The 21,781-nt window shown below is 45.8% G+C and overlaps 1 protein-coding gene across 2 annotated transcripts in view; it reads left to right on the forward strand.

Moving 5' to 3' along the window:
* Positions 1-21,781, forward strand: part of ELOVL2 (ELOVL fatty acid elongase 2) — a 96,373-nt gene that overhangs the window by 55,134 nt on the left and 19,458 nt on the right. For both annotated transcript variants that reach the window (XM_073332060.1, XM_073332061.1), the window contains exons 4-5: positions 15,434-15,511; positions 16,884-17,055. In XM_073332060.1, the coding sequence (XP_073188161.1) occupies positions 15,434-15,511; positions 16,884-17,055 (250 nt within the window). The remainder of the gene's footprint in view (positions 1-15,433; positions 15,512-16,883; positions 17,056-21,781) is intronic.

Here is a 21,781-nt window from a genome sequence, read left to right on the forward strand (position 1 = left end):
GACTCGTCTAAAAATAGGCAACCTACATAGACACACTTCCATGGATAGCATAGGGTAAATTTTCATCTAGACATGCAGGGATTTTATTACACAAGTCTGCAGGTGTTGTACAAGTAAATTTTGCACCCACAAAGCATATCCAAGACCATAAAATACATTTTTTGTTCATGATTTACTTAATCACAAAAGAGGGATTAAAGGTCTTTTCCCTGTTTATCTACTGAAGAGGCTTATTAGTAAAATGTAAGCTTCCCTCCATGCCCCACCAGCAGGTCTCAACCTCATCCTGATGATGCTATGTCTCAGGGTTGGAAGGTAGTTCAGTCTCCATGCGCAGTCAGTCTCAAGCCCCTGTATACAGGCACTGCTCACAAGAGTGTTGATTAATGTTGAACAATACATATCTCATTTTGAACTATTTTTCCTGTAGTTTTTGATCAGCTGATGGCTACACCATCTGAGCTCTCTCTTTGTTCAGGAACCACACAAAAAAAAAAAGTTTTTTTTTTAAAATGTATTCACAACCAATATGAGAAACTACTGTTCAGAAGACAAGAAAAACAGATATTTCCTCACCAAAGAGCCAGCATGTGCCAGCTGTCACTTTCCTACCTTATAGTATGTCTGCATACAGTGTGGCTATAGTATGGATAGGCATACTCCTGCTAGCTTTAATCTAGCTAGCATGGTAACATGATGCAGCACCACAAGCTTTAGCCCTGGCTAGCAACCTAAGTATGAACCTCCTGGAGACCCTGTGTACTCCTACTGAGATAATTCAGACCTTACCTGCTAGATCCAATTGTATAGTGTGACAGGGTCGGGCCAGATGGCTATAGGAGAGTAACAGAAGGCAGATCTATTAGCCCCAGGCTAAGTAGGTCCCTTTTCCTTGGGTAAGGTAACAGGGAAGGTTCCATGCTGCAGGAACCTTCTGGAGACCATTAAGACAGGCTGATTAGAACACCTGCAGCCAATCAAGAAGCTGCTAGAATCAATTAAGGAAGACTAATCAGGGCACCTGGGTTTTAAAAAGGAGCTCACTTCCGTTTGTGGTGTGCATGTGAGGAGCTGGGAGCAAGAGGCACTAGGAGCTGAGAGTGAGAATGCGGACTGTTGGAGGACTGAGGAGTACAAGCGTTATCAGACACCAGGAGGAAGGTCCTATGGTGAGGATAAGGAAGGTGTTGGGAGGAGGCCATGGGGAAGTAGCCCAGGGAGTTGTAGCTGTCGTATATCTGTTCCAGGAGGCACGCTAGACAGCTGCATTCCACAGGGCCCTGGGCTCGAACCTGGAGTAGAGGGCAGGCCCGGGTTCCCCCCAAATCCTCCCAACTCCTGGTCAGACACAGGAGGAGTCGACCTGGACTGTGAATTCAGAAAAACGGCCAAGCTGAGGGCTGCCGTGAAGCTCCAAGGCGAGCAAATCCACCAATAAGCGCAAGACCCACCAAGGTAGAGCAGGAACTTTGTCACAACTGGTGTCGGAAGTGGGATCTGGTGTCCACAGCACGGTGGAAGAAGGAGGGTGTTTGGAAGGGGGGGAAAAGAAAAAAAGGGAAGAGCGTCTATTTTTATTTTTTTTCACCACAATGGAGGAGGTACTGCAGGCACTGATACAAGCCACAGCTGCCCAGCAGGAGGCTACTCGTGTCCAGGCAGCCGCCCAACAGGAGGCAGTGCGGCTGCAGCAAGAGACAAATTGCCTGCTGATGGACCAGGCTGCTCAAGACCGGGCTATGTTGCGGGAACTGGTAAACCAGGTAAAGGCCCTTACAGAGCTGAACCACGGCCATGATGGGACGCAGATCATGCGGGCCAGCAATTGGCTGCAGAAAATGATGCAGGAGGATGATGTAGAGGCATACCTCCTGGCCTTTGAGAGGACAGCCCTGCGGGAGGCTTGGCCCCGAGAACAGTGGTCTGGCATCCTCGCTCTATTCCTGTTTGGGGAGGCCCAAAAGGCCTGCTATGATTTGCCTGAAGAGGCTGCGGCATACTACCCCCAGCTGAAAGCAGAGATCCTGGCCAGATCTGGGGTAACGACCACAGTGCGGGCCCAGTGATATCATGAGTGGAGGTACCAGGAAAACAAAACCTCACCGTCCCAATTATAAGACCTCATCCATCTCGCACGAAAGTGGTTACGAACTGAATCCCAGAGTCCAGAGGAAATACTAGAGGTTCTGGTCATCGACCGGTACATGAGGACTACCGCCAGACCTTCGTGCCTGGGTAAGCCAGAACGAACCCTCCACTTACGACGAGATTGTCGCGCTGGTAGAAAGGCAAAGGACAGTGAGGGAGCTGACCCGACCAGTTAAGGAAGAAGCACCCTGAGTTAAACTAGCAGCACCAAGCCCTAGAGCTCGGGTGACTGGGCCACCAGGAGAGCCCAGGTGGAAAGAGAGAGGGGCTGAAGGCCCACCAGTAGCCACAAAGAGTCGGAGCACTGAGGGGGAAGAGGATCGTGATGTTAGACTACCCAAACCAAGAGACCGGGGAATGCCTAGAGCTCCATACAGGTGTTACGCCTGCAGGGAGTGGGGACACATAGCTGCACAGTGTCCCAATGCAGAGGAGCCTATGCAGTGTAACCTGGGGAACTGGGCAGACCCATGCTCCCTAATCCACCTTGTGGGGGTCTCACTAACCCCACATATGTACACTAGACCAGTGAAGCTAAATGGGATGGAGACCACAGCACTAGTTGATTCGAGGAGTGCTATCACGCTTGTCTTGGGGAAGCTCATGAAGCGTAGTCAGCTGCTGTGGGCTAAGCGTACGGGGATAACATGCATCCATGGGACAGTTGGTTATTACCCCACCATCTCAGTAAAAATCGAGATTCAGGGGAACACTACTGAGGTAGCAGCAGGTGTAGTCCCTAAACTCCCATACCCGGTGCTCATAGGGAGGGACTTCCCAGGATTTGGAGACTTACTCCCGGTAGGGGAATTGGAGAAAGGGGGAAGCCCTGAAAGTAGTGAGGCATCCACAGTAGACTGTCAACCCCAAACCTTCTCTGAACTATCCCCAAATTTGTTCTTCACTCCCAGACAGCGTAGAAAGACGAAAAGGGAAAGAAGGGCCGCTAAGGCCTTGGGAACCCGAATACTTGCCCAAAGCCAGAGGGTTGCTCTCGTAGGTAGGTGGACCCGAGCAGCTGAAAAAGAGGCCACCCAGGAGGGAGAAGCACCCGAGTCGGACCCACACCCTAATGCCTCCGAACCAGTAGAGGCAACAGAGACTGGCCCCCTAGATCTTGGGCAGATTAGCCCCAGGAGAGGAAATTTTGGACGGGACTAGGCAGAAGACCCCAAGGTACGACAACATTAGGAAGGAGGTGACCAAAATAGATGGGGTCCCCGTGGAAGGGAAAACCCAGAGACCAGGACCCTACTTCATAATGAAGAAGAATCTCTTATACCGGGTTGCACCAGTACAGGGGCAGAAGGTACAGCAGATCCTAGTACCTCAAAAACACCACAATGCTGTACTAAGTCTGGCCCGTAGTAATCTTTTTGGGGGGCATTTGGGGGTAGAGAAGACCCTGGCACAGGTTCTGTGACGATTCTTCTGGCCTGGAGTACCTGAAGAAATGCAGAGGTACTATGCGTCCTGCCCGGAGTGTCAGCTGCACAGTCCCCGTCCTCACTTGAGGGCACCTTTAGTACCCCTTCCCATCATAGAGGTCCCCTTCGAGCAAATAGCCATGGATCTAGTGGGACCCCTGGAGAAGACAGCCCAGGGCCACCAATATATACCTGTCATTCTGGATTATGCTACTCGCTACCCAAAAGCCGTCATCCTGCGGAACACGGCCTCTAAAATAATAGCTAAAGAGTTGGTGGGGATCTTTGCCCGAGTGGGGCTACCAAAGGAAATATTAACAGACCAAGGTACCCCATTTATGTTGAAGCTAATAAGGACCTGCTCCACACGCTGCTCCATATACATACCCTGAGAACTTCAGTCTATCATCCGGAGACCGATGGGCTGGCAGAAAGTTTTAATCGAACCCTCAAGGCAAGGATAAGGAAAGTGGTAAGTCGAGACGAGAAGGATTGGGACACCCTACTACCCTACCTTATGTCTGCAATCCGGGAGGTACCTCAGGCCTCAACTGGGTTTTTCCCCTTTGAATTATTATACGGACGCCATGCCTGTGGCATACTAGATATTGCAAAAGAAATCTGGGAAGAGGAACCCAATGAGGGGAGAAATATAATTGACCATGTGTTGCAGATGCGAGAACAGATAGCTCGGGTCACCCCTATTGTACGGGAACATTTGGAAAAGGCGCAGGAGGCCCAGCGAACCCATTACCATCGCCAGGCAAAAGTCTGACAGTTCCAACCAGGGGATCGGGTGATGGTGTTGGTACCCACGGCAGAAAGCAAGCTTTTGGCCCAATGGCAGGGGCCCTATGAGGTGGTTGAACCCGTGGGGGAAGTAACCTACAAGGTGCGGCAGCCAGGACGCCAGAAACAAGAACAAATTTATCACATTAACCTCTTAAAGCCTTGGCACCAACGAGAGGTGTGTGTAGCCCAAGAGACCCCGATCCAGGGAAATAATATGTAGGAGCAGATCAGGATATCCACTGATCTGACACCAAACCAGAAGAAGGAGGTAACTGAGATGATCAACCGATACCAGGACGTGTTTTCAACCAAACCACTGAAGCATATCACCACGTTATCACAGACCCTGGGGCAAAGGTAACTTTAAGGCCCTATTGGGTCCCAGCAGCAAAAAGGGAGGAGATCAAAGCAGAGGTAAAAAGGATGTGGGAGCTGGGAGTCATCAAAGAGTCCCACAGTCAGTGGTCAAGCCTGATTGTGTTGGTGCCCAAACCCGATGGCACCACTAGGTTTTGTAATGGCTTTCGCCGGCTGAATGAGAGATCCAAATTTGATGCATACCCCATATCGATGGGTTAGTTGACCGCCTGGGCAATGCCCGATTTTTGACCACCCTTGATTTAACAAAAGGGATACTGGCAGATTCCCCTTGCCAAAGATGCTGTCATAAATATAAAGGGAAGGGTAAACCCCTTTGAAATCCCTCCTGGCCAGGGGAAAGCTCCTCTCACCTGTAAAGGGTTAAGAAGCTAAAGGTAACCTCGCTGGCACCTGACCAAAATGACCAATGAGGAGACAAGATACTTTCAAAAGCTGGGAGGAGGGAGAGAAACAAAGGGTCTGTGTGTCTGTCTATATTCTGTCTTTGCCGGGGATAGACCAGGAATGGAGTCTTAGAACTTTTAGTAAGTAATCTAGCTAGGTACGTGTTAGATTATGATTTCTTTAAATGGCTGAGAAAAGAACTGTGCTGAATAGAATAACTATTTCTGTCTGTGTATCTTTTTTGTAACTTAAGGTTTTGCCTAGAGGGGTTCTCTATGTTTTGAATCTAATTACCCTGTAAGGTATCTACCATCCTGATTTTACAAGGGGATTTCTTTATTTCTATTTACTTCTATTTTTATTAAAAGTCTTTTTCTAAGAAAACTGAATGCTTTTTCATTGTTCTCAGATCCAAGGGTTTGGGTCTGTGGTCACCTATGCAAATTGGTGAGGCTTTTTATCCAACATTTCCCAGGAAAGGGGGGGTGCAAGTGTTGGGAGGATTGTTCATTGTTCTTAAGATCCAAGGGTCTGGGTCTGTAGTCACCTAGGCAAATTGGTGAGGCTTTTTACCAAACCTTGTCCAGGAAGTGGGGTGCAAGGTTTTGGGAAGTATTTTGGGGGGGAAGGACGCGTCCAAACAGCTCTTCCCCAGTAACCAGTATTAGTTTGGTGGTGGTAGCGGCCAATCCAAGGACAAAGAGTGGAATATTTTGTACCTTGGGGAAGTTTTGACCTAAGCTGGTAAAGATAAGCTTAGGAGGTTTTTCATGCAGGTCCCCACATCTGTACCCTAGAGTTCAGAGTGGGGGAGGAACCTTGACAGATGCAAAAGAAAAGATGGCATTCTCTACACCAGAGGGTCTGTTTCAATACACTGTTCTTCCTTTTGGACTGCATGGGGCACCTGTCACCTTCCAGCGTCTTATGGACAAGCTCCTTCGGCCCCATACCAGTTATGCAGCGGCATACCTGGATGATATGATTATTCACACCCCCGACTGGGAAACCCACTTAGGAAAGGTGGAAGCGGTTCTGGACATGCTAAGACAGGCTGGCCTCACAGCCAACCCAGCCAAGTGTGCTATAGGGCTAGTCGAGGCTAAATACCTTGGCTACATTGTAGGAAGGGGCATGGTCAAGCCCCAACTAAATAAACTAGAGGCTATCCAAAATTGGCCTTGGCCAAATCAGAAAAAGCAAGTCTGGGCATTCCTGGGTGTGGTGGGGTACTACCGATGATTTATTCCCCATTTTGCTACCAGAGCAAGTCCCCTGACAGACCTGAAAAAAGCCCAGGGTCCAGACATAGTGAAGTGGACAGATGCCACAGAGAAAGCATTCATGGATCTACAGACAGCCCTCTGCAGTAACCCCGTGCTTATAGCCCCAGACTTCAACAAAGAATTCATTTTACAAACAGATGCAACTGAAGTAGGATTGGGAGTGGTCCTATCGCAGATGGTTGGAGATGAAGAACACCCAGTCCTCTACCTCAGCAGGAAACTCCTCCAGAGAGAGCAGAAGTATGCCGTGGTTGAAAGAGATCGTCTAGCTGTGAAATGGGCCATGGAAACACTATGTTATTACCTTCCGGGACGACAGTTTACCCTTGTGACCGACCATGCACCCCTCCTGTGGATGCAGCGAAATAAAGAGAAGAACGCAAGAGTGACCAGCTGGTTCCTGTCCCTACAACCTTTCCAATTCACCATACAACACTGGGCTGGAAGCCACCATGGCAATGCAGATGGCTTGTCACGAGTACACTGCCCGATGTCCCAAGTTGCCCAACCCCGTAGTGTTGAGCCGAGCGGGGGTATATGTGACAGGGTTGGGCCAGATGGGTATAGGAGAGTAACAATATATTAGCCCCAGGCTAAGTAGGTCCTTTTCCTTGGGTAAGGTAACAGGGAAGGTTCCATGCTGCAGGAACCTTCTGGAGACAATTAAGACAGGCTGATTAGAACACCTGCAGCAAATCAAGAAGCTGCTAGAATCAATTAAGGAAGGCTAATCAGGGCACCTGGGTTTTAAAAAGGAGCTCACTTCCATTTGTGGTGTGCGTGTGAGGAGCTGGGAGCAAGAGGCACTAGGAGCTGAGAGTGAGAGCGAGAGCGCGGACTGTTGGAGGACTGAGGAGTACAAGCATTATCAGACAACAGGAGGAAGGTCCTATGGTGAGGATAAAGAAGGTGTTGGGAGGAGGCCATGGGGAAGTAGCCCAGGGAGTTGTAGCTGTCGTATATCTGTTCCAGGAGGCACGCTAGACAGCTGCATTCCACAGGGCCCTGGGCTCAAACCTGGAGTAGAGGGCAGGCCCGGGTTCCCCCCAAATCCTCCCAACTCCTGGTCAGACACAGGAGGAGTCGACCTGGACTGTGAATTCAGAAAAACGGCCAAGCTGAGGGCTGCCGTGAAGCTCCAAGGCGAGTAAATCCACCAATAAGCTCAAGACCCACCAAGGTAGAGCAGGAACTTTGTCACAATAGACAGCACTCTTCTGTGACTGCTTAATCCAGACCTGGAATTAGAGACAGCGTGGTGACACCAGCTAGCTCAGCCTGGGGGAGCTAGCACTCCAGGGAAAGTGACAGTGTCCTCTTGCCTCAATGAAGAATGACAGTTATATTCATTAGAGTCCTGACTCTCCTCACACGCAGGATCCCATCATTTGGATCAAACTAGCTGGCAGCAGCACTTCCTGTTGATAACTGACATGAGCTGCTGCTTTGGGCAGGGAGGGTTTCTTGTCTCCCTGCTTCTTTATTTTCTTCTTCTTCTCTTTCCTTTGTTCTATCTGCTTCTCTTCCCCTTCCCCATCACCTTTTGCTTTCTTTTCTCACCCCCTTCTTCCCAGACTCCCTTCCCTTTTCTCCTCCACTTTTTGTTTCTTCCTATCCCTCTCCTGCTCAACCTTTTTTCTCTCTATCCCTGTTCACTTTCCCCAGTACTCTTCCCCCCCCATGGGTTTCCTAATGGCTTTTTTAAAAAAGTCAAATATATATATAAATATGCATAATGTTCCTTTTCAGAGGAAGCTGAATGGTGCTAAAGTCATCTTAAATTAAACTAATTGAGATGTCCTTTTGTCCCCAGTGTAAATGCCAAATCCAACATCTGTCCTAGCTCATAATCACAGCTGAGAACATGCTGCAGGAGCCCGGGCTTTTAGAGGGGCTGTAGCAAGGAAAACAAGAAAACTTGTGCTGGAGATGGAATCTGGAGTCAGTAGTCAATGGGGAATCCATCTGATGGGAGGCCCAGTAATTATTGTGCTTGGATGTAATGCCTCTCTCCTCTCCTTATGTTCTGGGCCAGGGGAAGCAACCTGTCTTTAAACCATGATTTGAGAACTTCAGTAGCTCAGACATAGGTGAGAGGTTTATCGCAGGATTCTGTGGCCTGGATTGTGCAGGAGGTCAGACTAGATGATCATAATGGTCCCTTCTGACCTTAATATCTATGAATCTATGGCTGTTGGACATGTGCTTACGAAGCCACACATGGGAGGCTTGCAAGGTGTTCCACTTCTTACTTTCACAGCTAAAAGCAACTGTTTCGGTCCAGAAATCCAGTGTTAAAGTCCATATAAAAATCACAAGTATTGTAGTTCAGTAATTAACATGTGATTCTCTCTCTTCTAATCTAGTATTAGAGGATAATGCACGAGAAAGTTGTGATTATGTGGCTGTAATCCCATCAAGGGGGATCCGATGATGTATTAAATTCCAGTAGTTACTTTGTTGCTTATTCTAGCATTCAGCCAGTGGAGAAATTTCAGCATCAGTCTCCAGCATGGCTTGACCTGCCTCAACAGTGAGCCTGTACTGACAGACCTAACTTCAAACTGTAACAACACAATTACTCTTTTTAAACAGGCAGGAGTAATATTAATGTGTGGCCTCAGCTACACAGGAAGGAAAGGATTAGATCTAGTGGTGGAGTGAGGACACCTGGTCTGCTGCTGACTCACTTTGTAACATTGGGCACATCACATAGGAGGATACCGAGGCACATAAGATAAGTCAAATAAATATAACCCTGGGTGGGAGGGTTAATTGAACCCCCAACTCTGCGTGGGCAGCTGCAGATTCAGCCCACATCCCCCTCACCCACCATACAAACTTTTAAAATATCCAGAAAGGATCCATTAGGTACTCCCCAAAAGGAGTCCCAGTCTTAAAAACTATGTCACAAAGCAGAATGACAGTCCATAGCTGAGGAGGCTTCTTGTCCATTCCCTGAAGGAGACAAGATGGCAGGCAGGCAACCTAAAAGCAGAATGAAGAGATCATCACTGCTACCAAAGCTAAAATGACAAAGTTTTTAACAGAGATTAAGGCACTCACAACCAATTTTCACTCCAAGCTGCTGGCTATTAAAAAAGGCTGACCTAGGTGACATGGACAGTGCAGCTGAAATTGGACTTGGGGATGGGAAGATTGCTTGGTGATGCTATGTTGAAACTTTAGGCCAGAACCAAACAGCTGGAGAGACAAGAGCATATGATATGATCTAGAACAGGGGTTCTCAACCTTTCCAGACTACTGTGCCCCTTTCAGGAGTCTGATTTGTTTTGCATACCAAGTTTCACGTCACTTAAAAACTACTTGCTTACAAAATCAGACAAAAATACAAAAAAGTGTCACAGCACACTATTACTGAAATATTGCTTCCTTTCTCATTTTGTCTGTATGACATTTTAGTTTGTACTGACTTTGCTAGTGCCTTTTATGTAGCCTGCTGTAACACTAGGCAAATATCAAGATGAGTTAATGTAGCCCCGGAAGGCCTCTACATACCCCCTGGGGTACACATACCCCTGGTTGAGAACCACTAATCTAGAAAACTGATAATATGGTGAATTCTGCAAGAAGGAACAGTAAGAGCAAATAAAAGCCCCTGAGAACATGAAGAATGACAATCTTACTGCATAGTGCAGAATATTAGAGGGGTTTTGAATCTGAGCCCAGTAAGAAATAGGGCCCTCTTTCCCTTTGCCCTCTAGGAACTGTGGGGATTCACAGTATCAATGCCAAAAGTTCAAAAATCATGAGTTAGGTCCCAAACAATCATGAGGGTTTTTTTAAAATTAACTCTTGGGTTCTTTGTCTTTCCCTAGTGGTTTCTGAGCCACTAGAGTCACATTTGCAAGATTTTCTCTACCATCAACAAGGCTAGAAATTTACTTTTACTTTTTTTTTATTTGACAAAAGCTGAGACTGTCACATTCTCACTTGTCTCCAGGAGGCGGGGATTTAAGTAAACCTCAAATAATGCAAGATTCATGATAAAGTCACAAGAGTTGGCTACATAGGCATTACCAAAGTGGCATAATTCTAACAAAAAGATCTGCTGATGAAAAAACTGCCCAGAGTCTGAATAGAGCAACTGGGAGAAGCAGAAGAAGAACTAAGTGGGGAAAGAATGTAAGCAGCAGTAGGAGCTTTCTTCCTTTTGCAGCTTTATCTTCGGGCCAAATCTTGCAACTGGATCCTGGTTGGCCACCCTCTGACTCTAGTTGCAAGATCCCACTATTTTAGGAGCTGGGGGAGGGAGAGGCAGAGAAAAACTACTATTATGAGCAATAGCAATGCTTCCTTCCTTCTTGTTTTCATTAGCAATATTAGTGGTTGAAGCTTTTAGCAAAGCTGGTTGCATTTATTTGACCCAGCCGAAGACATTCCTCACTGGAACTCCTAATGTCACCGTCAGTAAAGCGATATCCTATTCAAAATGCTTTGCTCAAATGAGATCCTATTACTCCAGTTCTGTATCTGTTGCCAGTCAATGGCAAGATGACAAACTGAGGTTCTTCCAGCATGTCTGAAATGACAAGGTAATGACTAATCAGCTGATCTAAGAAAGCTTGTTAGTAAGACTTTCTTGCCTATACAAAAAACGGAAGTACCCATTCAGGCTCCTATGCTCCCCTCTGCTTTGCAGAGAAAGGCAAAGCTATGGGAAACTGTTAGGAAGGGCATTGAGAGAGGCTGGACAGAAAGGCAACTAGGCACTAGCATCCCTCCCGCACCAAGTAATTGCCTCTGCCAAATGCCACAGGGGAGCTCAGCTCTGCATGGTCAAAGTGATGCATAGCAGGGGGGATGATTGGTGAGTTAGGGAACCTCCGTTCAGTGCAGTAAATGCTCTGTTCAGAGGACTCTAATTTACTATCCATTTTGTATTGCAACTCCCCCTGTACTGTTTAGCACAAAATCCAGGAGGGGGTGGGATCAGGAAGGTGGTGGAAAGCCAGCCAGTAGCAGCATGCCAGGGCAGAGTGCTGTGATGGGAGAGAGGAACGCTGCAGTAGAGGGTGGGTCAAAGGTCTTCTACTGGTATTAGTTTTCCCACAGATCGTGGCCCAATCACAGCTGTGCTGAAAATGCCCCTGCTTTTTCTATGGTGCCGCCAGCCCCTCCACTTTAAGGGGGAAATGCAAAGCCACAGGTTGACTAAACTTGTTGAGACCTGGGGGTCTTCTTCCACCCTCTCTTCCACAGGAGAGGAAGTGAGTACACGCAGGCCAGAGAACACAAATCCTGGAGGTTCATGGTAGAATGCAAGAAATGGGAACTGAAGCTCTTTGGCAGAGCATGTTGTGTGACCTCAGCTGCACCAGGCATTTGCAAAGAGTTCTCCAGATGAATATTCTAGGCAATGGTCCCATTCTGCCAGTTTTAGTGACCTGTAGCACACATTGTAAACAAAACCAGTGGTATTTGGACTGTTCTAAAGGAGGGGGGGGGGAAATCTTCTCTCCCGCCGCCGCCCCCCCCTTTTTTTAAACACAATACTGACCTGGAAAAGTATTTAATTATTGTCACTTCATAAATCCACTTCTCTAACACCCATCCTTGCAGCACCGCAGATGCTCTAAGGCTTGTTTTGGCTGTAGGCACCTGACATTTTAAAATTAAAGGGACAGCATGAGACTTCTTTTCATATGTATTTATAAAAAAATATGTCCTATTCTATTTGCCAGTGCTTTAGATATATTAAAACTGAAATAATTCTAATTTAATTTTCACCATTAATGGCACTGGTTTACATTTGAACTTCACTCAGTTTGAACAACGCAACTGGATTAGTTCCCCTCTCTGAGTTTCACAGCCAAAGCATAAGGTGGCACTGCCTGGGTTGCAAACTCTGCTGGAGGCTTTAGTTAACTCAAAAAGGTGTTGGTGGAGCAGGGGACACTCTGGTTTCATTGACAAGTCATTAAGATATTTCAATAATTTTTTTAATAATTTTAGAAAGCGATTCTCTCTCTTTAAAATAAAATATCCTAAAAGTGTGAACTAAGACAGCTGAGAGTATCCTTAAGAGATTTAAAAGTTCAGTTTGCCTGAACCAAAGCAGTAGAGAGTGCTTTTCTCTTTTTCAGGTGAAAAGATGAGCTTGCTTGTGGCTAAGCCAAGGACCAGAAGTCAATCAATTTGAGTTCCATTCCATGCTCTGCCACAGACTTCCCTCTGACCATAGACAAGTCATTTGTGGACAGATTTTCAGAGGTGAAATCAATGGGACCTGCAGGGACTCAGGATAATGAAATGTGACCTCATAACTGTGACCACAGACACAGCGGACAATGAGGATGAAACCTGTGGCTTAAGGAGGACAAGCCGCGATCACTTGAGTTAAAGCAGAAATGCTTTAATTGGGGAAAAAGTAGCAAGCTGCTTAGCTGTTGGGTCCTGCGACTAAAGAAAGACATTTCCATCTATCCTAAGCCAATGTCTTTCGTTGCCACCTCTGAAAATCAAGGAACTAATCTCCCTTTTGGTCTATTTCATCATCTGCCTTCCGGAGCTGTTGTGAACTTAGATTCTCAGATAGAAGGTGAATGTAGTGTAAGGTCTAAGGTTTGTTTTCTTCAATTAGGCATTTTTACAGTTCTGTACTGGAAATAACAGTACCTTGTAGAAGAACTTGGGGCTCCACCTATTCTGCTTCAGGGATAAACTGTAGCATACAGAACACTGGCCTGCAGAGCCAAGAAATGTAAATGAAGGGTTTGCCAGAGAATGAAGACATCTCTTTTTCCCCTTATGTTTTCCAGTATTTTTTTAACCCCCTGTAAGGTACACAGAACGAGCCACTTGCGTTTCTCATGCATAAATGGGCGCGTTATGATGAAACAAACAGTTTAAAAGGACATTTTCACAAACTAACAACTCTTTACAGAAGGATGTTAAGTGACCCATTCTCACTCTCCACACAAAGATCTGTTCTGACTGAACATCATGGAACAGTACAGCTAAAAGGTTGAGATATCTTGTTTCTTTGCATATTGATTGAAGAGGACATTAAGTCACAGTTGCTTGAATGTCCAATGGGAATAGCAATGATTTCATCCACAGACAACCTTTGGGTTGCAGATAGAATAGCTATTTAAACTTCAATGGCAAACTAATTTGTAAACTATGAAACCACTGTAGGTTTGCTGCACAGTATATGTATTTCTGTTTAATAAGTATGATACACTTGTATGTATACACACTGTAGGAAACATTGTCTTAAGCCTTCTGTGGTGGGGAAAAGAGAGACTGGCAATCATTGAGTAGAGGGTTTCTCATGGGGCATGTCAAGGTCAGGTGTGGCAGCAAAAGTCAATACAGTACTCAGCAGTTCTTGTCATTGCACTACCTACTAGAGTACAGGAACAGTGGTTCCTGAACAGCACCTAAAGCTGATCAAAGGCAGAGATGACCTTCAGTAAATGGCAACATGCATCAAGACGCAGACTTTACCTCAGCTCGCTCTTCAGAAAGAAGAAAAACAATCCTTTAGGAGACAAGCTACTGTTTTTTTCTCATCCTTCCTCCCCTCCTCCAAATACATATATAAATAAAACCAGAGATGCTTTTCCAAGGGCCAGATTTTGTAGACTGTGTCACAAGTCAGGGCAACCACACCGGTATCCCCCCTCTGCAGTACAGTAAGGACACCCTTTCTAGGTTTCTGGCTCCTCAGCCATCACCTCTCTTGGATTCAGACCCAAGACTCTCTCTCCACTGAGCAAGGTTTTTCCAGACTGCATAGTTCCTTGCCAACACTGCGAGTTCCCCAGAAAGCCAAACCACCTAAACAGGTTTGTGTGTTTGCACTTTGCTTTCTCCTCAGAGGCTATAAACAGCACAGTTGCCCACAGTTATAAATTACCACACAAGTACATTTATTCTTAAGATGAAAGTTTTACAGAGCAAACATAGTAAGAATAGAAGACGCTACATGCATGCTAATAAGCTTAACAGAGATCACCCCAGTAAATCTAACAAGGGCTCTGGTCAGTGACAGTCCTTCTAATCCTTCCACAAGAATTGGACCCCCTCCTTTTGACAGGTGGTTCTGACCATTTTCTGGAACAGAAAGAAGGCCTTAAATCAGTTTAAATTCAGGCTATTTATCCCAAAGTCCTTTGTTTGATAGTCTCCGGAGAATCCAGTTTGAACCAGTACATGCAAGCCTCTACAGGTGGCTGTACCTCCCTGGAGGTGTTACAGCCTGAGTGGATTTGTCTAGTCACCCCCATTGGTCTTTGATTCTGGAAGAGCTGTGCTTACTTTCCCCTGCGTGGACTTCCAGAGACCCACAAAATAATCACAGCGATACCCTTTGCATTGCTGAATTTGTTTTGTAGCGTTGCATGGTGTTAACCCATCACGTATTCATGTGACACTTTAATGCAGCATCAGGATACTCCTATGGAATTACTTTAAGACTCTTTGCCACTTCATTAGTACAATATGTACTCTCGTCTCCTGGGAGATTATATATGTAAATAAATGATATGGGAAAACATATATTCTCTCCTTCCTTCCCCAGCCCAAATACACTTTCAGTTTATTTGGAGGAACAGGGAAAGATATTGGCTGCACCAATAATCTGTTTAGCACTTCTCCTGCTGCCCTGCGTGTGTCAGATAGAACAGGTCTACTCAAAACGTAGGATCTCTACAAAAGATGCACATGACTTCCTAAAGAGCTGCAGGTTGAGCAGCACTGTTAGAAATGACAGCCTATCTATGATAGGTTTGAAGTTTCAAGTCCAACAAAATGAGAGAGGCCGGGTTTGTTGCATTGTGTATTTCCATCACCACCTTCTAACCTTTTAATTCCAGAACAGAACCCTATTCTGATATATGGAAATAGACTATTTTAATAGCATCTGTTCGTGGGATGAATCGGCAGTGGCCCAAATTCTGTGCCATTTCCACTGCAATGCTGAGCAGAAGCACAGAGGAATATGAATGAATACTTTTGTTGAGTGATTTTCTGTCTGTTTTGTTCCAGCTTATTCTCTCCAGTTGGGAAGGAGGCTATAACTTACAGTGTCAGAACCTTGCCAGCGCAGGAGAAGCTGATATCCGGGTGAGGCAGAAACAGCAACTCAGTAACGAAAAGATGTTGTGGTCTATTTCTCTATAGGCTTAGGTGCTATTCCCTTGCATCACTGGCCTATTTAGATTTTAGGCTTTAGGATTTTTTTAAAACAATTTTATTTCTGTTTGTTACACAGTGGGATATGTATGTGCTGATCCAGGTTGGATGTGTCCTCATTCCCCTCTATAGGGTAGAGAACAATGTGAGAAGTATATTTTTGGTCTGGAAAGGCTTTTACAAAAGTTTATTTCCAACATTTCTGGCTCATCTGGCGTTGCATCATTAATTATCAGAACAGATGCCAATACAAAATGGAAATGTTTTCTATGGAAAACATAAATCCTTTAATTAAAAACCTATGGTGAAATTGTCCAAGCAAATTTGGGTTCTTATGGGTCCAAACCAGTGCCTGAACCAACCTGAACTCCGGGAATGCTTGGATCCAGATTTTGCATCTTCGGTTCATCTCTAGCCTTGACTCTTATTACACACCTTAAAATTCAAAGTTTTGTCCTTCTACTGTTCCAAATTCTCCATGAACTCTCTCACCTGATATAATTAATCACTCTTCCTTTTCACCCCAACACTCACTCCATTCCTCCATTTTGGCCCCCTTTCTCCTTCTCTAGGACTTTCCACATTTTGGCTTGCAAGGGTCACTCAGACACATTTTCCCACCTATGTGATGTTTTTCCTGTTCCTCACTGGGAGATACTACTGCTATAAAATTTTTTTGCTCCCCCTTGTTTTATAGACTCTGTGAATCTCACTGCCATACCCTGCTTTAAGGGTCCTGTGAAACTAAAATATTATTAATTGGCATACCTCCCTATGGAGGATCTGCTCCATTGTGTCCAGGGGGCTTTAATAATGGATTATGCTGACTGCCTACTTTAATTACTCTTTTGAGAACTTGTATATTACAACACATTTAAAATAGTCATTTTTTTTTCAGATCATGTTTGAAAAGTATTCCAATAGCAACAGTCCCCAAGTATCCCACTAGTTCATTGTGCTTCACATTCTTCCCACTCCAGTATCTGCCTGTAAAGCCCCCTAGAAAAAGGCTATTGTAACTTTTTGATACAGATGAAGAGCAATTAGAAAGCCTTACTGTGGAAGTTTAGATCAGAAGGTATTTTTAACTGACATCTGTTCAGAAAAATCTTTATTACATGCAAAACAGATTAGAGGTCTAAGTGTACTTAGGGAACAAGAAACTTTTGGCCAAATCCTGCCATCTTTCATCAATGGGAAAATGACTTCAGTGGGAATTTTGTGAGAGCAAGGACTGATTAAGGGTTGCAGAATTTAGCCCTTTACGGACAGACCTTTATTTCTCTTTCTCTTGCTCATACAGGTGGCCAAGGTGTTGTGGTGGTATTATTTTTCCAAAGTAATTGAATTCATGGACACTATTTTCTTTGTACTGAGGAAGAAAAACAGTCAAATTACTTTCCTTCATGTATATCATCATGCCACTATGTTTAACATCTGGTGGTGTGTTCTGAACTGGATCCCTTGTGGACAAAGTAAGTGGTTCTGTCATTTTCTCATCAGTATGTTAAGGGGGTAGATGTAGGGAATTTGCACACAGCTATGCATGTCAATCACGTTAATAGTAATAATAGCTATCTGCAGAATTATTCACAAATCCCTATAAAAGTCAAGGTGAGTATAGAGTCATATGGGCTTATTTTTAGAGGTGCTGAGCATTGAAATAATAAAGAATTGTGAGTGCTCAGGATCACAGACTACCAGGCCACCAAACTATTGCTCCATGCTCAGATACTACAGTGATGAATAAGGCTACAATTTAGTGACAGGTATTTTTAGTAAAAGACCTGGACAGGTCAAGGGCAAGAAAAAAAATTCATGGCCTGTGACTTGCCCGTGAATCATAGAATAGAATCATAGAATATCAGGGTTGGAAGGGACCTCAGGAGCTCATCTAGTCCAACCCCCTGCTCAAAAGCAGGACCCATACCCAATTAAATTATCCCAGCCAGGGCTTTGTCAAGCCTGACCTTAAAAACTTCTAAGGAAGGAGATTCCACCACCTCCCTAGGCAACGCATTCCAGTGTTTCACCACCCTCCTAGTGAAAAAGTTTTTCCTAATATCCAACCTAAACCTCCCCCACTGCAACTTGAGACCATTACTCCTTGTCCTGTCCTCTTCTACCACTGAGAATAGTCTAGAACCATCCTCTCTGGAACCACCTCTCAGGTAGTTGAAAGCAGCTATCAAATCCCCCTTCATTCTTCTCTTCTGCAGACTAAACAATCCCAGTTCCCTGAGCCTCTCCTCATAACTCATGTGTTCCAGACCCCTAATCATTTTTGTTGCCCTTCGCTGGACTCTCTCCAATTTATCCACATCCTTCTTGTAGTGTGGGGCCCAAAACTGGACAGTACTCCAGATGAGGCCTCACCGATGTCGAATAGAGGGGGATGATCATGTCCCTCGATCTGCTCGCTATGCCCCTACTTATACATCCCAAAATGCCATTGGCCTTCTTGGCAACAAGGGCACACTGCTGGCTCATATCCAGCTTCTCGTCCACTGTCACCCCTAGGTCCTTTTCCGCAGAACTGCTGCCTAGCCATTCGGTCCCTAGTCTGTAGCTGTGCATTGGGTTCTTCCGTCCTAAGTGCAGGACCCTGCACTTATCCTTATTGAACCTCATCAGATTTCTTTTGGCCCAATCCTCCAATTTGTCTAGGTCCCTCTGTATCCTATCCCTGCCCTCCAGTGTATTTATAGTGACTTATACTATAAATACCCGTGACTAAATCTTGGCGGGGGGCATTGCTGGGGAGGCACTGCTTAGGGGGATTCCCTAGGAGGCCACTGCTGCGGGGGTCCACTGATTGGGGGGGGCACCCTGGGGCCAGTGGCACCAGCTGACGGGGGCTGCTGAGCAGCAGCTGCTCTGGCCACCCCCAGGACCGCTGCTGGGGGGGCCAGGAGGGTGCTGCTTGGGCAGGGGGCTGGGGCCAGCGGCACCAGCTGTCAGAGGCTGCCCCAGGACCACTGCTAGGGGCTGCTGAGCAGCGGCTGCTCTGGCCACCCCCAGGACCGCTGCTGGGGGGGCCAGGAGGGTGCTGCTTGGGCAGGGGGCTGGAGCCAGCGGCACCAGGTGTCAGAGGCTGCCCCAGGACCACTGTTAGGGGCTGCCGAGCAGCGGCTGCTCTGGCTGCCCCTGGGACCACTGCTCAGGTGGTCCCTAGGATCAGCTGCCCAGGGCCTCCTGAGCAGCAGCTGGTAAGGCTGTTCCCAGGGTCGCCCAAGTAGCTGGCCCTGGAGCCAGCTGCCTGGGCGGCACAGAGCTCAGCCACACTGGCCCCTGCAGAAGTCATGGAGGTCATGGAAAGGCACAGAATCTGTGACAGACCCGGTGCCCTAGTAATGAGCACAGTATAAAGTGCCTAGACTGATAGATAGGACCCGATTCTCCTCAAACCAGTTTTATGCAAGTGTATCTCCCTCAAATAGTATAATTGAGAGAAGAATCTGTCCCATAAGATACTTAAGGCAAAATAATGAAGTCAATGGGAATTTCACCCCTGCTGTATAGCACAACGTTCAAATGCTTATAAATTTTTGCCTTCTTGCACTAGCAAGATCTTTCATTTATAAATGTGTAACTAAGCATCTGTGACCAGCATAACTGATTTGAAGACATTTAGAAGTACGCAGGCCAAACTGAAAAAAAAAGTGTACTCAAAACCACTATATAGCAATAAAGAGAATATTCAAACTCCATCCAGGGTAGGCAAAGCCCAGTTTGTTTGCCGATGAGGAGCTGCTATTACCTTAGTGAAGGTTTATGCTTCCCTCTCAAGTGTTCCTATTTCTTGTGAATATTTTAAAAAGTTATTTAACTTTTCAACTTCACACACTCCTGAGGAATCGTAATTGCATTTGTCACCCAACCTTTGACAAGTCAAGAACTATCATTCTCAAGTCCTTGTTTTGAATAGGTAAGGGCCTGATCCTGCTCCCCTTGAAGTCAGTAGCAAAAATTTCCACCCATTTCTATGGGAAGAGGATTCAGCCTTAACCTCATATGAGGTCTGGACTGTTAGGAGAGAAGGGGACTAAGTCTGCTCTCACTTATACAAAAGTAAATCAGAATTAACTCTACTGAAGTGCAATGGAGTCACACTGTTATGAAACTGATGAGAAATCAGTATCAGAGTACACCCTGTACTTGGAAGTGTAAATGTGAAGGCTTGTCTACACTTACATTTTATAGCGCTCTAACTTGCTGGCTCAGGAGCATGAACAATCAACAACACAACAAAAGGACCGCGCTCGCACTTCAAAGTGCTGCCGCAGGAGCGTTCCCATGGCAGCGCTTTGAAGTTTCCAGTGTAGCCATGCCCTAATACATTCACGGTCTCTTAAAAACATTCCTCTCTTTGAATCACAGACCCTACATTCATGAATTTGGCTTGTTTTAAAGTCCTATTTTGAAGACCTGAAATGTGACTACATAGTTGGTAGGAAGTCACAGTGATGCAGAGTAATGTGCATTTTATCCAAGTGAAACCAGACGTCTTTGTGACAGAAAATTGGCCTTCTCTAGCTCACTGCACATCAAAAGTCAGGTATAATAATTATGTTGTGGAATATATCTGCTATTATCAGATCATGTTCATCTTGACTGGAAATTGTCACCGTCTCCTCCCATACCCAAGGGAAATAGTGATAGTTAGACTGCTCTCTCTGCATTCTGGATTAGAGTTGAAAGTGGAGAATTATTTCTAGCATCAAATCAAGTACGATCTTGTTAGTGGGTAAATTGAGTGATTTTTTTCTGTAGCCTTGTCATCTAAGTTGAAAAGAAAATTAATGTTTTAAACTTAGTTTTTAAGCGTTGGTTCCCACATCCCTCAGAAAAAGTTATCTCAACCTATACAAAATTCAGCAGCTCTATTTTTAAAGTAATGTGTTAAGTTCTTATTTTTAATAGTGTAGGATCCAAATCTCCACTGCCTAGTGCAGTCACTTTGATTGTTTGAAGTAGGTGTAAAATGCTCCCACAGACCCTGTGGAGAATTGTGATTTGGCAGTGATTTACACATGCTTTGTACAGGTATCAAGGACTGCTCATGGGCGAGGCAATGGACATGCCAGCTTCTGTGCTCTCTTCTATGGTTAACACACAGGACCTGATTCTCCACTCTGTTCACTTTTACAGCAGCATAATTGCAACACAGAGGAGAATGGTGATGCTTCCCGGGCTACCCCAGGTTTTGAGGCACCTCACTTCCACCTGCCCCTCACGTGAGGATGCCTTGTCCGTGCCTGCTGGAAGTCAGCTCCCCAGCTCCACCGGCCACATGCAACACAAGCAATTGCCTCTAAGCCTCACAGGTTCTGCTGTCTCTTTACAGGTTCATACGGGGCACATTGCAACCCTTGAGCCCCCCACCCCAAGCATCTCTCTGGAATGTCTAGCCCGTTCCGCTGGACACTCACCATATTCAGATTCACTGCTTAACTCTTCCAGCTGAGATCCCCTCTCCGCTTAACCCACAGTGCTTTGCTGTAACTTTTCTGCCAAGTGGAGTCTGTAACAAGACAAGGTTTAACATATAGGGGCGTTCCTCTTACCAGTACAAACCAGAACCATGCTCAAGCCCCACGCAGTAACCTGGAAAAACTAACCACCCCACCTAAGAGGCAGTACTTCCCCACTCGCAAATGCCAAGTCTGTGTGTAACAAAAGAAAAAACTTATTAAAAAGGGAACGGCAACCCAGCATTCATTTGGGAAAACACAGCAACCACAATCTGAAAGCATCTAACCCTAAGCAAACACCCACCCCGCAGTATGTTGGGTCATGTCCTTTTCCTCAGTTTCCCACCTAACAGGAAACAAATGTCCCTTTAATACACTACTCCCCTTGTCCTCTACTGCACTCCGCTCACAATTGGTTGTCTTTGGTCAGCTACTGTTATCTCTGCCGCAACTGGCCGCTCACTCCCACCTCTGCTGCTGTCGTCTGCCACCACTCAGCTCTGCTGCTGCTGTCTTTGCTGATACATGCCACTCACTACCTCTGCAGTGTTGCATTCTGAGGGTCCACCACAAAACCCAGCTCTTAGTGATCTTACCGAGTAGGGGGAACTCAGCTGCTCTCTCTCTCCATTATCTTTCATTGCAACACTGTCTCCACACCAGGTCTAAGGCTTAGCCTCTAGATCTGCTCATTAGTGATTTCAACTCCAGTAACTACTGCACAGAA

This window comes from Lepidochelys kempii, chromosome 2 (genome assembly GCF_965140265.1).
Source record: "Lepidochelys kempii isolate rLepKem1 chromosome 2, rLepKem1.hap2, whole genome shotgun sequence".
Classification (NCBI taxonomy): Eukaryota; Metazoa; Chordata; order Testudines; family Cheloniidae; genus Lepidochelys; species Lepidochelys kempii.